General features: G+C 43.9%; 1 protein-coding gene across 6 annotated transcripts in view; it reads right to left on the bottom strand.

The window, feature by feature from the left end:
- AKAP9 (A-kinase anchoring protein 9) overlaps positions 1-17,380 on the bottom strand; it is a 172,142-nt gene that overhangs the window by 89,335 nt on the left and 65,427 nt on the right. For all 6 annotated transcript variants that reach the window (XM_085878544.1, XM_085878542.1, XM_085878540.1 and 3 more), the window contains one exon: positions 2,594-2,745. In XM_085878544.1, the coding sequence (XP_085734670.1) occupies positions 2,594-2,745 (152 nt within the window). The remainder of the gene's footprint in view (positions 1-2,593; positions 2,746-17,380) is intronic.

Consider the following 17,380-nt stretch of genomic DNA (forward strand, 5'->3'; position numbering starts at 1 on the left):
CCAATTGACTTGAAATTTGAAGAGGATTTATGTTTTAGGTCACTGAACTCAACCACCAATTATTATTGAGGTCAAGTTAAGCCAGAAGGTCAACATAGGCCAAATTTCTAAAATTGTTAATTTTCATCTGATTCATTTGGTCATTTAATTGAACCACCAATTATTTTTGAGGTCAAATTTGGATTTCGATTTTGCTTTGCACAATGTCTTCTAATTTGTTTGTTTGTTTGTGTGTGTGCAGGATATGTCAAAAAATTGTGGATGGATTCAGATGAAATTTGGTGGACAGGTTGGGTCTGTGACATGAACAACATCATTAGATTTTGTTGAATATCTGGATATGGATCCAGCGACTAGACTTCTTAAAGTGATTATTCACCTTTGAGAAATAGGGCAAAATTGAAATACAGCATGATGTCTCAAAACGTTGTGGACAGATTCGTCCGAAACTCTGTGGACACGTTGGGCGCGTGACACGGAAGAATTTATTTGATTTTGGTGAAGATCCAAATCCGGACCCAGATCCGATAATTACCTGTACCACTGAAGATGAAAGGAGGTTATGTTTTCACCTCTGTTGGGTCGCCGAAATAGGTGACCCTTATTGTCAGTAATTCTTTTCTGTTTGTTTGGATGTTTGTTCGTTTGTCATCAGCATAATTGGTAGTAAACGTGGGCCGATTTTGACCAAACTCGGATGGTAGGTACATCTTATGACCTAGTGCTTTGGAAATTGTGATGGTTGCTCGGGATGCTTTGGTTCCCTAGCAACAACCGAAAAACCTTCAAAATCGGTACCGTTCACGTGAAATCAATACAAACGTCGTTTCTCGACACCTACGATTGTCGCAATACCAACAGTCCTTCTCGGCGACCCATCGCCACCTACCGGCTTGTCTCTTTATCTGTTTGTTTGCGTGTCGGATATCTGAAAAAGTTGTGGACGGATTTGGATGATATTTGCTGGGCAGGTTGGGTGTGTGACAATGTCGAACATAGATGTTGGTGAAGATCCAGATCCGGATCCGTCTATTGGAATAAAGTGATTTTTCACCACGGAGAGATCGGGCTAAAAACAATAAATAGCACGACATCTCAAAAAGTTGTGTATGGATTTGGATGAAACTTGGTGGACACCGAGTTTGTGACGAGGAAAAATAGATTCAGTTTTCGTGAAGATCCGAATCCGGATCCAATAATTTTTTTCAGTGATTCTTCATCACTGAGAGATAGGGCTAAACCAAGATATATGACGATCTCGCAAAAAGTTGTGGATGTATTGGGAATAAACTTGGTGTTCAGGTTGTGTGTGTCACAAGGATGAATTTATTTGATTTTGGTGAGGATTCGAATCCAGATCCGGATATGAGAATTTTTAATTTTTATAAAAAAAACTTATTGGGCCCGATATGTTCTACTGGATCAGGCATTGCGTGGCGGAGGTATGCACTCTACTGAGTGCCCTTCTAATCATTAACTGTGACTCAAGAAATCTTTTAAAACATAACCAAAAGAACTTGATCAGAAATCAGACAACTTGAATGGCACTCAATGGAGTGCGTACCTCCGCCATGCTGAACAGTTTACGTTTTGTTTTGTACTAGACGACCAGTGAGCCCGTTGGGTTCCCGTTGTGACAGCGGTTGATAAAAACAAATCTTTTCAAAAAAAGAGAAAAAAAAAAAGATAGCTCCAGCGAACTATACGGCTGAGGTTGTTTGCATTGATCAAATTCTCCCGAAGAGTACTTCACTGAATCGGGAATCGATTTTTTAATAATTTTTTTCGTTGCCCGATTTGAACGAAACTCGATACTGCACATCGCAGGAGAAGGGTGAGTAAGGTGGCCCTAAAATTTTTATGCTGTCGTGTACCGTTTTGATTACATTTTGGGAACATACATACATAATGAGAGTTTTAGTAATATATAGATTGCACTGATCGACCGAATCTGCATGCGGAACTTCACCAAATCTAATTGACTTGTTATTGTCACCTACCCAACTCATCCACCAAGTTTGGTCATAATCCATACACTATTTTGAAATATCATGCTGTAATGTCCTTTTCACCCCTTCATTCAATGGTGAAGAATCACTTGAAAATTTATAGGACCTGTATCTTCACCAAAATCTAAATCAATTTGTCCCTGTCAAATACCAAACCTGCCCACCAAGTTTCAACCAAATCCATCCATAACTTTTTGAAATATTGTGTAATATACCATTTTTGGCTTTATTTTTCAATGGGGAAGAATCACTTTAAAATTTATCGCACCAGGATCTTCACCAAAATCAAATCAATTCATCCTTGTCACACATACAACCTGTCCATCAAGTTTCATTCAGATCCATCCATAACATTTTGAATATCCCACTCATGGGCAGACAGAGAGACAGACAGACAGACAAACAAACAGGAATGAAACAAAACCTTCATCCATCTTTTGTGGCAGAGTTAATTATGCATTTGCACAGTTAGCTGTTTTGAGAGCTTGCCCTTCGAACCAGCATTGCACCGAGTGAAACAGCCATTGACGAAGGGCATGTGGATGGGAAGATAGTGAAGTGTGGTGAGGCAGGTAGGTGGGTACCTGTCAGCCAGGCTCTTTTCCAAGTCTCCACGAAGAAGGGACACCAGCGTGTCATTCTCATGGTTATCACGCTCACGCTGCTGCAGAACTGTGTCAAACTCTCCCTCCTGGTGTTTGAGCTGTTCATGAAGCTCTGTGACTTCATCCTGGAGCTTTACATTGCACACACAAGGTAACTGTGTCACTCCTCAATGGTGCCCTTACAAGCAGCACACCACTGTATGCATCAAGCACAACCTCGTGCTGTGTGAAGTGCGACCACACCACTTTCTGCTGTGCCACTACAAACATGTATTGGTCCCATGCATCTCCATAAAACCACCACATAGCTTACTGAGCATTTTAAAAACAAATGATCTTGTATGCCATAGCTAATGCTTTCCCTCGATTGATAAGCATTTTATCATTAGAGCACAGTGCATAACAGGTGTCAAAAAGTACAAATTCCTTTGCTGAAACAGTGTGAAGTTGCAGACAGAAAACGATGGCAATTGCGCAATCGCATTAACAGGGCACAAAGAAAATGGCACGGTATTGCCAAAGTGTCAGACTCAAACAGTTCTTGTCAATAAGTCATCAAGCAAAAATGAGGGTTGAATTCGATTTTTCAAATCCTTTCAAACCTGTGATGTTCGTCTATTTCATTAGCATCACAATGATTACATTGCCCACAACAGGAGGCTTACCTGCGAATTGACAACAGCAGAAAGAATTGACAAGAGGGTAAGCATCGTTCAAGACAACCTGGCAGGCATTCTATCTCTGCCGAACAAACCCCTTCCTCGGTCCCGAAAACAAAAACACATCCGCAGACATATTCGTTTGCCTGTTTGCCATCGGCACTGTACATGCCTGCAAAGCAGCTGCCTGCACTGCCCCTCATTGGCACTCACTGGCACAGCAACCTGAACAAACAGCATTGCTAGTTCTCAATTACCGACTCAGCAAGCCAGTCAGTCACGAGCTGTTTCCCATGACTGCCAAAATCAAACCCCCTCAACAAGTCTATTTTAACTTAATCGATACTAATAAATGTCAGTGTGTGTGTGTGTGTGTGTGTGTGTGTGTGTGTGTGTGTGTGTGTGTGTGTGTGTGTGTGTGTGTGTGTGTGTGTGTGTGTGTGTCCTCCATAACTCCAACAACCGAGCAGCCTGAAACTTTTCATGCATACAAAGGGAATGCCAAGGAAGTGCAAGAGTGAAAATTGGATGTTTGAGTTAATTAAAACACCCCTTTTGAAGGTAATTAACGGCCTTATTTAATTATATTCTTTATCAGGTGCATTCTCGGCCACCTCACTCTATATTGGGTCTAAAGGTGTTTCCTGGGTTACCTCTTTGAGGTCTGAAACCACCATTTTTTTAGCCTGCTCAACCATGCCCCGACTTTGAACAGGCCACAACGATTTCTGAATGATCGTGTTTTTATTCACTTTCCTCAGTCGTATGGAATGCATGTTCATCGTAGTACATTGCAATGCTTACAAACGCCCGGAGACGCTAGCGTTTGTGGCTTTATTTCATTTCCGCACATGCCATAACCTTGAAAATCTCTGAAACCAAGCCAAATTACAAAATTTAAGGTCCAAATTTAAACTTAGTAGCAGTCCCAACTGCAAAAAAAAAAAAAAGTGTTCATTGTCCATTTCGTTCATAGTTTGGACATTCGGACAAAACTATCACTTGCCAACAATTAAATTGTAGTGCTTAAACCGCTTGCCAAGCACCCTTCAGTGGACAGTGGTACAGGTCATGTCCCGATCGGTATGTCGGCGGCAGTTGCTACAAGGTGGAGGTACATATATGGTTATTGTTATGGCTGTGGAAATTCACAGGACACCATGAAGGATATCCCCAAGATCAGTTATATCGCTAAGTGTGTGTTCAGATAGATTTCCCCACCGATGTTTAAAGGGAATTTATTCGTGTTATCAGGGCTGTGATCTTTGAGTTAGCCATTATTCTTTTGCTATCGTTATTTTGGATCAACCGCTTCACACCAACTACCACCACCACCACCACCACCAACATCACTCTCAACAACTGCTTCAGACCAACCGCCTTTCCACAATCACACCCGCACCTCAACAAACCACGCCATCCTCACCACTGTACCCACAACCGCCAACATCGCCTCACCACCTTCTCCACCCCGCCAATCACCTCACCACCATCTCAACCACAATGCCAACCACCGGCCACAACAAACAACCACACCACAAACCTCGCCGCAGCGAATAACATATACGCCATGGAGAACAAGAAGAAGCTCCGATAACACACTTCTTGGAATTTCCCCTCAGAACTGGTAAACAGAAGTGACGGTTACTAAACGTATGAAAACCCGACTCCTCTCTGGGAATTTTCCTCCCCGCGCACCATGAAGGGAGGGCGATGCGCCAGAGATAAAATGGGCACGCGGAACGAGGTAGGAGAGTGAGGTGTGGAGGAGTGTGGAGTTGTGGAGGTCTGGGAGCGGAGTCGAGCTACAGTCTGGGAGTGCAGTGGAGTTTGTCAGCCTCTTGTCGGTCGACGGAGGCGCTGGTCGAGCCGGAGAGGAGTCGCCAGCCGGATCGCCGTTGAAGGCACGGGCGGAGTCCAGTGGAGTACGGGCAGGGCCACCGAGGGTCGCCGAACCAGGACCCGGCGAGGCACCACGAGGGTGGAGGTAACCTGCCATGGTCTCGTGGGACTCCTTCGGTCCGCCAAGTCCCACGTAATAAAGGCCTACGGGTCCAGTCTGACCCCCTTGTCTCTGAGGGGGTCTTTTCTTGGTTTATTTGTGTGAATGTTGTGGCACCATGTCCCACAAGTAGAACTGTGTAAGTGCTTGTAAATAATAATAATAATAATAATAAACGGTTGTAGTTCTTCTTGTCGTGCATTTGTTGATTGCATTGCTTTTCTTTGCTTTGCATAAATGCATGCGTGCTTGCCTCGCCAAATTGTATACGTGCATGACTGCATACATGCTATGGTAATAAATGTCCTTGTGTGAATGTTAACCCGTTCGTTGTGTCTTCTTTCCCCAAATGAACCGCCATATTGCTCTCGGAATAATAGCGGGCTTTTTAAATAGCCGATAAAAGAATTGGGTCCAACGAGGCCTGGCGATAATACACCGCTCGGTTATCCCAGAACAGAACGAACCACTTAAGCGGTTCGTGTCCAAGCAGGCCTTCGTTGAGGAACGGTCTCTCGGTAGTCTGCCTGCACGAATACTTAGGTATATCGATAATTCAGCGATTGACCATGTCGCGCACGGGTAGAGTGTTAACTAGGCCATGGTGTGCGCTTGGATCACACCCGTGACTGGTTTCCGGCGTTGTTCCGGAAAGTTGCGACTGAATTGTCCGTCCGGTGGACGAGGTGGCCGCCATTGGCTAAAGCGGCTGTTCGCACGCTGGGCGGGCAGCAAATTTGTAACAGTATATTTGGAACTGTAATTTAGGGACACTCCGTAGGGGTGTGTGTGTGTGTGTTGTGTGTGGTGTGTGTGGTGTGTGTGGTGTGTGTGGTGTGTGTGGTGTGTGTGGTGTGTGTGGTGTGTGTGGTGTGTGTGGTGTGTGTGGTGTGTGTGGTGTGTGTGGTGTGTGTGGTGTGTGTGGTGTGTGGTTTTTTTTCGTAAAGTATATCATATCCTCTGCCAACTCCCCTTACCCTACCCCTCTCTCCCTCTCTCTTTCTTTGTCCCATCCTCGCTCTACCCCCTCCTAATACAGCATGAGGGCATCCTCCCACATCTCTTTCTCTTTCTGTCTGTCTCCGAACGTATCTGGACGGTGGTTATGCCCGGATGGTGGTTATCTCCATACGTGTCTAGACGGTGGTCATTTCCGGATGGTGGTTATCTCCGTATGTGTCCAGACAGTGGTTATGTACGTTCAGACCTCTCCTCACAATGCCTTTCCTTGCCCTCCCCTCACTCTGCTTTACTTTGCCCTCCCCTCATGTTGCCTTCACCACCCCCTCTGCTATCCATCTTACCTGACATATCTGGACGGTGGTTATGCCCGGACAGTGGTCATCTCCGGACGGTGATCATGTTCGCACAGACACGCCCCCACACTACTTTACCTTGATGTATCTGGATAGTGATGATGTCCGGACGGTGATTATGTTCGCACAGACACGCCCCCACAATACTTTACCTTGATGTATCTGGATGGTGATGATGTCTGGACGGTGGTCATCTCTGGATGGACCATCCCCTCACACTCCCTTTCCTTGCCCTCTCCTCAGGCTGCGTTCCATTGCTCGACCCTGATGCTGCCTTCCATTTCCACACACACCTCCTCACTCCCCCCCTCCTTCCTCACTCCCCCCTCCTCGATCTCCCTTCCTCATTGCTCCCCCTCCCTCCTCTATCTATCCCCTCTCCCTCCCCTCCCCTCCTATTCACGTCAGCGAAGCGACGGTTTGTATTCGCCGGTAAAATATAAATCTCAACAACATAAAGGGCTGTCAGGATGGCCGAGAGGTATGCACACTCGCTTCTGAGCTGTCTAGCATGGTTTGAATCCCGACACAGCTATCAACTGTCATTCCGGTGTTTCGCAGGCAAGGTGATTCATCAATGTGTGTGCCGTCCCTCAGATCAACATTAAACTTGGTGTCCCGTCTGCCAATTATTAGTTAGTGGACATTAAATATCCCACTGTGTCATCCGTGAAGAGTCGTCCTGCTATCGTCAGCACCAGTTGCAACTTTCAAATTTCTGCCATGACTTTGTGTCTGGGGTGACAATCCTCATGACCTGTCTGGATAATAACCCTAGCCAAGAAACTGCTTCAGCAGAACCGATGCTCTGTGTAGAGCATAATACTGTTTAGTGAATTCAAAAAACAACTTTTAACAACTAATATTCCCCTTCCGAAATGATGAAGAAATAAAAACATCTTGGTGCCATTCTTGTTGAAAAGCTGTGCCCGTTTTCTTCAGTTCTTTGAATGATGGATCCAAACCACCAAAACTTCAAAAAAGTAACAACAAACAAACACACATTTGCAATGATTGACAAAAAGCTGAATTTGCCCGAAAGTAGGTACACTGTCAGCTGACAAAATAGCCCAAAGATATGTATACTCACCTCTGAGCTGTCTAACCCGGATTTGAATCCCGACCCAGCTGTAAACTGTCATCCTGGTATTTCGCAAGCAGGGGGAAGCATCACCGATGTGCCATCCCTCAGATGGACGTGAAACTGGCGCCCCGTTTGACGCAGTTATTTGGTCAACGTAAAATATCCCACGGTGTCCTATGCAAAGAGTAGGCGACCTATCGCTGGTGCCCTGAATCAATTCCAAATTCCTGCCTTGATTGACTGCTGGGAAGGAAATGGCAAACCACCCAGCATAACCCATAACAACACCGCAACAACCTATTGGCACAAGATCCAAAGAAAATGCAAAAATAGAAATTGTTTTTTTATTTATTATGTTTTTGTGGGGGAGAGTTATTTATTTCCTTAGTTATTTACTTTTTTGTAGTTTTTTTTTTTTTCGTAACCTCAGGGGAGGGGGCATGGGCTTGGTTAAAAATACACAAAATCAGCCACACAACACCCCCTTGACAAGACCCCCACCAACAGCACTCTGCACACATGCACACAATCACCCATCAATACTCAAACTACCTAAAAGTCTGTCAACATCCCCATACCCTTCCATCTCCATAACTTCAAGGTACCGAACTAATTCTAATTTAAACTTATCTACTGTTTCTGCTGCCTCTACCTTTCCAGGGAGACCATTCCATGCATTAACTACTCTCAGAGTAAAAGTCCGACGTCTTACTACTGTCTTTACTCTCAGTCGATGGCCCCTGGTCCTATCACTGTCTACTCGGTTGAATAATTAATCTGCACTTATTTTATCGAAACCTTTCATTATCTTAAACATCTCCGTCATATATCCTCGTAACCGCCTCCTTTATAGTAAATAAAGCCCTGTTTTCTTCAGCCGCTCCTTAAAGCTCAGTCTAGCTGGGTCTGGAATCAATCGAGTAGCACTGCACTGAACCTTCTCAATGGCATCTATATCCTTCCTGAACTGTGGTAACCAAAACTGAACACAATATTCTAGATGTGGCCCTCACTAAATTCCTGTACAATGTTAACACCACCTCCTTTGATTTATAAATGATCCCCCTCCGAATGCAACCAAAAACCCGATTTGCTTCACCTATAGCTGCCTGCTTACCTCCCATATCTATTACCACCCCCAGATCCTTCTACTGTGTGAAAAAGCTCCAAAATTACCCCTTGAATCCTGTAATCTCTATTTTCATTGTTCTTTCCCATCCCCAATACCTTACACTTGCTCAGGTTAAATTTCATCTGCCAGTCTTTTGCCCAATCCATGCAAGTGTCAATACTTTCCTGTATCTGATCACCACCCCTTCTGCTGTCCACCTTACCTCCAAGCTTTGTGGCATCTGCTAATTTGGAAAGATTACTCTTTACCCCATTATCTAAATCGTTGATGTAAATAATGAATAGTTATGGTCCGAGTACTGAGCCCTGAGGTACCCCGCTACTTACATCCTCCCAGCATGACATCCTCCCACTCACAGCCACTCTTTGCTTCCTATCACTAAGCCAGTTTGCAATCCAATTATCTCCCTGACCAACCACTCCACAAGCCCTCACTTTGGCTAAGAACCTCCGGTGTGGTACCTTATCAAATGCCTTCTTAAAGTCGAGATATACGATGTCCACTGCCTTTCCCTCATCCACCCAATCAGACACTGCTTCATAGAACTCTAAAGATTTGTTAAACAGGAACTACCTTTGGTAAACCTATGCAGACTACCTTTAATTAGTTTGTATTTATATAAACTAGTACGTGCCTGTACGTACGTGGCCTTACGTGCAAAAAAAAAACAAAACAAAAAAAACTTTCAAACTGCGAGCCAGAAACAACTACACAGGCCATTCTTTCACTCTTGAGTGCCCGTACGTGCAAACCAAAAAAAAAAAAAAAATAACTTTCAAACCACGAGCCAGAAACAACCACACAGGCCGTTCCTTCGCTCTCATGTGCCCGGCTGCACGTGCAAAACCCCCCAAAAAACTAACAAAAAAAACTTTCAAACAAACTCACAGGCCGTTCCTTCGCTCTTGTAAACGACGACTGGAATGGGGCATTGTGTTTATCTATAAATGCGCATAAGTAATCGAGAAATTCTTAGAATACAGTGTCATCACCATCCAGAAGTAGTGTGTGCCCGTACGGAATGCTCACATGCATTCCACGAATTAATCGCTTGCATTGAAGTAACAACTGCTGTGATACACACACAGAGTTGATTAAAATCAAAATTAAAGTCAAGTTTACCTCCCTGTCTTTGCTTGCCATGACATTCGCTGCCATTGACCATTGCCACTCCTATGCCACGATAACTAAGGCACCAATCCCCATCGTAACTGGCACGGCACGTGACGTCATCGTCGGCCGGCCGCGCACCGGCCTACGCAGCCACGCCGACACAGCAACGTGTCCATTCATTGGTTTGGTAAATAAATGGCCATAACTTGGGAAGCACTTGTCCGACTAATATCAAACCTTGAAAAGGCACATCCTCAGGCCCCCAGCAATATACCTGGCAAGTTTCAATTAGATCGGACCCAGTGGTTGTCGAGAAACAATGGTCTCTCTCTCTCTCACACACACACACACACACACACACACACACACACACACACACACACACACACACACACACACACACACACACACACACACACACACACACACACACACACACACACACACACACACACACACACACACTGCTGGAATTATAGATAGATGGTTCCTCATCTGGTCCTTAATTAATGTCTCCAACACCTTCCCCACAAATGAAGTCAAACTAACAGGTCTATAGTTTCCCAATTCTTCTCTGGATCCTTTCTTAAAAAATGGTGTTGCATTTGCTGCTCTCCAATCCTCCAGTACCTGTCCTGACTCTAGGGAACTATTGAAAATATCCGTTAATATCTCATTTACCTGCTCAGCCACCTCCATCAATACTCTGGGTTGCATATTATCTGGAGCCTTTTCTTCTCTTGGATAACCGTGCTATTCCTTTACTTCCTCCACTCCAACCTGGATCTTCTGTAAAAGCTCTTTATCACTTCCTTGATTAATACTCGAAGCTATTGGCAATTCTCCTGACTGTTCTTGTGTAAAAGTTGAAGCAAAATACCTGTTTAATAAGCCTGCCATCTCACTTTCATCACTAACCACTCTCACGGTGATATTCCTCAATGAGCCCACAATGGTCCTAACCTGTTATTTTCCCCTGATATACGATAGAAAGCCTTACTATTATGTCTAATATTCTTAGCCATGACCTTCTCATACTCTTTTGGCTTGCCGAGTTATTTTCTTCACTTGCCTATGTTTACTCCAATAATGATACAAATCTAACTCCAGTCCTGTTATTATATACCTAATAAATGCCTTCTGCTTCTCCTTAATAGAGTTCATTATCTCACTGCTCAACCACCCTGGTCTCTTTCTACTTAGAGTTTCACACCTCATTGGAATGTACTTACTCTGCACTTTACACATTTGGTCCTTGAAAGTTTCCCATTTCTCTGATGCTGATTGTCCTGTTGTTAGAGTCTTCCGATCTACATCACCCAATTCTCTCCTTATACCCTCAAGGTTTGCCTTGCTGAAATCAAATTGCCTTTCCCTACTATCCTGAACTCGAACCCTTAACAGAATCTTTGCACACACAAAGTTATGGTCGCTTGCTCCTAAATGCTGCCCTACCTCCACCTCCTCCACCATATTGGGATCGTTACTGAAAATGAGGTCTAACACTGCACTCCCCCTCGTGGGCTTCTCTACAAACTGGGTTAAAAAGCAATCCTGGACTAAAACTAGGAAATACTCATCTGCTCTGCCCTTTTCTTGTTCCTGGACCCAATCTATCCCTAGCAAGTTAAAATCCCCCATAATCAATACTCTTCACTTACCACATGTCCTTTTGAATTCTTCATGTATTCCTCCTTCCTCCTCTTCCTTCACACCTGGAGCCCTATAAAAGCATCCTTCCAGTATCTTACTGATTTTACAATCTCTAATCTCTTCCCATACAGAATCCTCAACATTTATTCCTTCCTTAATGTCACCCCTTTCTCTTGATGCAATGCTGTCCTTTACCCAGATTGCTACTCCTGCGATTTTCTCCTTCCCAGCACACCGATACACCTTGTAGCCTTCTAATCCTGTCCTCCAGTTACTCTCCTCCTTTAACCATGTCTCACTCACTGCAACTGCATTGTACTCCTCGCTATCCACTTTGGCTTCAAGCTCTTCCATCTTATTATTTAAACTTCTGCGATTGGTATAGAATATATTTAACTTTTCCCTTCCTGAAATTCTATTTTCTTTCCTGGCCATACTAATCACAATTGATACATATTATCTCTCACCTCAAGTATACTCCATAGACAATGAAAAAAAAACTCCCCTGACATACAAATTTTTTTGACAATGTCACGTGAAGTTTGGCCTAATTTATCAACTAATCAAATAACTAAAGCAATTGCAATGAAAAGACATGTTTTATAAAACTACACAGAAACAGATGACGTGTACGACAGAATGATACCTCAAGCACTCAACACAGGCACTCCACATGCAAGCTAATCTTTTCATCAAAAGCTCATGAACTGTGCAAGGGCACCAATAAAACACACGAAGCAAGCTTGATCGTAATACAATGGAAGGGTTAAAGAGAGAGGATGATGAGACATTTAGGCTGAAATGCATCTTTCACATAATCTTTTGAAAATCCATGTGATCATTGGACACTTCCCCTTTCAGGTTTGTGGAGAAAATGGAAAAAAGCACGCAGGAGAGATAGGCCTTTTAGGTAGTGGTCCGTGGCCATCTTCTCAGCAATTATGCCTCTGGCATAAACACTTACTTCCCCATTACACATGCTAAAACTATTGCATAACCCCCTTTCTCTCTTTTCCCACCCCCTATGGAAGTATATTTTATTGCACCATGCAACTTGTGTCATTCCCAAATGAAGGCAACGACAATGCAGTTCGAATGTCTGAGCCTTGTTTTAGGATTGTCACAACTTTGATTAAATGTACACTGCTACTGCAGACTGTCATTCAAGTAAAAAAACAATGATGACAATTTGTCGCTCTCTGGCTGTCTGTCGAAAGAAGTCCACTGCACAATCTTCCGGATTATTCAATTCAGGAAACACAGTCCTCTGAAATTGGTCGACTGACACTTACACAGATATAGATGCCCTGATATTCTTCTTCTTCATAATCATCATATACCATGCGTTACGCAAAGTGTTGGTACTGCTGAAGCAGTTACGACACTACAATCCTGGATGGGTCGCCACTCCGACTCAGGAAGTCGGGGCAGAAATTTGGACATGGTGTTGACGCGCTGCTCTGGCGCATGCTCCCATACCTAACCTGACCTGTGTCAGCGGTCGGTCACCTACTCTTTGTGAAGGACACCGTGGGATATTTAACATCCACCACTAAAGGGGCTGTCACACCTTGACGATTTAGCCAGCGTATGCCGATTTATGAAAAAATTTGTCTAAAACGCTGGCACACGTCCAATACGTTATGGGTACGTTATGTGCACGCTGAAAAAAACACTACCATTGGTCGTATTACACTGGTTTAAAACGTTGTACTTTTTGGTTGTCCAAAAAATTTTGCATGCTTGAAATTTTACGACGTACTCGGCGTTTGGCTCACACGTTCCGCTATGCTGGCCATAAGTTGTAGGCACGTTATGCGATCGTTGACACACGTTAATTGTATGTTACTCATAAGTCGAAACACGTAGAGGTAACATTCGCGTATCCGAAACTTATTTCTAACCTTTGAGTAACGTTTTGTAAGCACGCTACACGAACATTGTTCACACTTCGCAACACGCTACTTGAAAGTTCCTCATATGTCGAAACACATCAAAGTAATGTTTAGGGTACCCGAAACTTATTTCTAACCTTTGAGTAACGTTTTGTAAGCACGCTACACGAACGGTGTTCACACTTCGCAACACGCTACTTGAAAGTTCCTCATACGTCGAAACACATCAAAGTAATGTTTAGGGTACCCGTGACTTATTTATAACCTATGAATAACGTGCTTGCGAATTATTACGCTATGCATACGCAGGACTATCGTTGGGCATAGGTTGTGGACGACTAAAACACGAGAAACAATCGTTGGTATACCTTATCTATAAGTTATTGAAGCGTTCTGTGTTCATTACTAGTACATTATGCATTTGTCAAAGTCGTTTTTAATATTTTACAAAGTAAAACAAAGAAATATTTCATCGTGGGAATGAGGAAGAAAAATTAGCCGAAAAGAACATCGAACAATGGTGCAAAGTAGTCTCCTATTCGTGGACGATAAGAGGATCCATCATCACCCACACCCTCACATACTACTACTGACATAGACATACTACTACAACTACTACTACTATTACTATTACTACTGTCACGCACACCAACTACTACTTATAGTATTACTACTACTGATACAACTGGCATTGACATCTACTCAACATGGAGTCTGGAACAATGATGGGTTCCTCTTGTGAAGCCCATTTGTATATACCAATTCCCGTTAACGCTGCCAATACGCCATTACATGGTAGATGTAAGTTAGAAACACGTTCAGTATGTGCTGTGGTCGTCCGGAAGACGTCAATCTAATTCGTCTACATACGACAATGTGCGTTTTAGATACGTTACAAATAGGTTCATAGCATGTTACTCAAAGGTGAGAAGCACGTTATACTTAGGTTCAAAGCATGCTGCACATAGGTTAAACGCACGTTACTCATAGGTTCATAGCATGCTAGTCATTGGTTCAAGGCAAGTTACAAAAAGGTTCAATGCACGTTACTCATAGGTTTCAAGCACGTTAAACATAGGTTCAGAGCACGCTACCTCATAGGTTAAAGGGACGTTACACATTGGTTGAAAATTAGGTTGCGGGTATGTTAAATATTACCTTGACATGTTTCGACTTATGAGTAACCTACAAGTAACGTGTGTCCGTCGTGTGTAAACAATCGCGGAGCGTGCCAGGAACATATGACAACGCATGCGGAACGTGTTGGCCATACGCAGAGTATGTCGTAAAATTTTCAGCATGCTTGAAATTTCACGACGTATTGCACGTACCATGTAATATGACAGCGTACTTCATTGTTTTCCAGCCTTCTCTTAACGTATACACAACTTACCTATACCGTATTTGGCGTGCGCCAGGGTTTTAGACACATTTTTCATAGACCGGCATACGCTGGCAAAATCGTCAAGGTGTGACTGTGATGTTGACACTTCAAACTCTCAGGCGGTTATGATTTAAATCGGCGTCTGGCAGGTTCTTAACAGGCTATGCCACGAGTTCGCCGGCGATACGTTTAGCGCGCGATGCGTAAGTTAAACTATCATTGGGCATAGGTTGTGAACGCCGACAACAGGCTAAGCATTCGTTGGTAAAAGTTATCAATAACACAACGAAACTTTCTGTGCCCGTTACTAATATGTTATGCGTATGACCAACATGTTATGAATATGCCCAAAACTTAAAAAAAAAAAAAAAAAAAACATCAAAATTTCAGCGTACGCCAACGTTTTACATACATTTTTATACGTTGCCATTGCTGGCTAAACCGTCAAGGTGTGACTGGGCCCTAATGCTGGCAGATGGGATTTCCGTTTAATATCCATCTGAGGGACGGAACACCTTGATGAATCACCCTGTCTGTGAAACACATGGGTTGACAGTTTATAGCTGTGCCGAGATTCGAACCCAGGCTCGACAGCTTGGAAGTGTGTGTGTGTGTGTGTGTGTGTGTGTGTGTGTGTGTGTGTGTGTGTGTGTGTGTGTGTGTGTGTGTGTGTGTGTGTGTGTGTGTGTGTGTGTGTGTGTGTGTGTGTGTGTGTGTGTGTGTGTGTGTGTGTGTGTATACCTTTAAGCCAACCTACCGGCTTCCTCATCATAAACACAAATAAAAAAGGCATGGAACAACTACCAATCAAAAATGAAATGGAGAAAACACTTAATAACTATTAAATGGAAGCACTATCATCTTAAATAATGTCATAATGACATATGGTTCAGGTATGATGCAAACTTGTTTTAATTATTGACAAACCTTTCCAAGGAAGGCAAAAATCACCTTTTGCAAAAGAGCAGCAAAACACATCATTGTATATAGGTAGTGGGACCTTGTGCATGACAGAATTAGACAATGCTGAGAAAAATATCTTTTCCCAGACAATATCTGCTGCTCTTCCCTCGCTCCAATTGGTTCTTCTGACCACGTCCTTGTTAAAGTGGACATCTCTCTGGCTGTTATCAGAGAACCACCTCACCGCCGTCGAGTCTGACATTTCACTCAAGCCGACTGGCAGGGTCTCCGAGCAGCCAAACTTACAGACTGGTCTCCTATCACTACTTTCTCAAACATCAACTCATCCTGGGAATTCTTTCAAAGAAACTTGCTCTCCCTCATGCACAGATTTATCCCCTCTCGTGTTCAGTTGTCCTACCCTTCCTCCCGCCCTTGGTTTACTGAAGCTTGTGGCGAGGCAGTTGTCCTGAAACAACTTGCCTTTGCCTCATGGAAAGCAAACCCAACTGAGGGCAATCTCAGTTCTTTCCACAAAGCTCAGAACAAGTGTGTATCTACCCTCAGGAGAGCCAGAAAACAACATCTTTCTCATCTCAAGTCTGAACTCTCAAACCTCTCTCCCTCCTCAAAATCCTGGTGGCGTTTAATCAAATCTGTTTCTGGTGTATGTTCCCCCTCCATCCCCTCCCTTACCTCAAATGGCCGCACTGCTGATTCCACACGTGATAAAGCTTAATGTCTAAACTCGGTGTTTGCAGCTAAATCTTGTGTCCTAAACCCATCACTATCTCTACCCACTTTACCCAGTCGCACCCAACTGTCCCTGGACTCTGTGTCCTTTTCTTCTGACAAAGTGGAGAGCTTGCTTTCAAACCTCGAGTCAGATTCTGCAACCGGTCCAGACGGCATCAGCCCACGTGTCCTCAAAGCCTGCTCTTCTGCTCTTGCTCACCCTCTCTCTGTTCTATTCACCCTCTCATTTGCCCAAGGTCATCTGCCATCTGCTTGGAAATCTGCTAACATCACTGCCCTGCATAAAAAAGGTGCAAAAACAGATCCCTGCAACTACAGACCAATCAGCCTTCTCCCAATCATCAGCAAGGTGATGGAATCCATCATCGCTTCAGACATGAAATCCTTCCTCTTCTCCAATGGCTTGATTTCCAATCAGCAATTTGGTTTCAGACAAGGTCACTCTACCCTGGATATGCTGCTTCTGCTCTCCCATCAATGGATGGAGGTCCTCAATGCCAGACAGGAAATCCGAGCCGTATCCCTGGACATATCACGTGCTTTTGACACAGTCTGGCACCCTGCCCTACTCACCAAACTCTCTTCCCATGGTATTCAAGGCCATCTCCACTCATGGCTCGCAGACTTCCTCTCCTGTCGCAGTCAACGTGTGGCCCTAAATGGAGTTCTTTCATCCCCTCTTCCTGTGCAGGCTGGAGTTCCTGAAGGTAGCGTTCTGGGCCCTGTTCTTTTTCTGGTTTTCATCAATGATCTCTCCGACTCTCTGGAAAATCCTCTATTTCTCTTTGCCGACGACTCCACCCTCTGCCGTACCATCTGTCATCCCTCAGACCGGCAAGCAGCAGCTTCTTCGCTCACTGCAGATCTGG

This window comes from Eptatretus burgeri, chromosome 4, assembly GCF_056783735.1.
Source record: "Eptatretus burgeri isolate ZD-2024b chromosome 4, Ebu_testis_v1, whole genome shotgun sequence".
NCBI classification, from domain to species: Eukaryota; Metazoa; Chordata; class Myxini; order Myxiniformes; family Myxinidae; genus Eptatretus; species Eptatretus burgeri.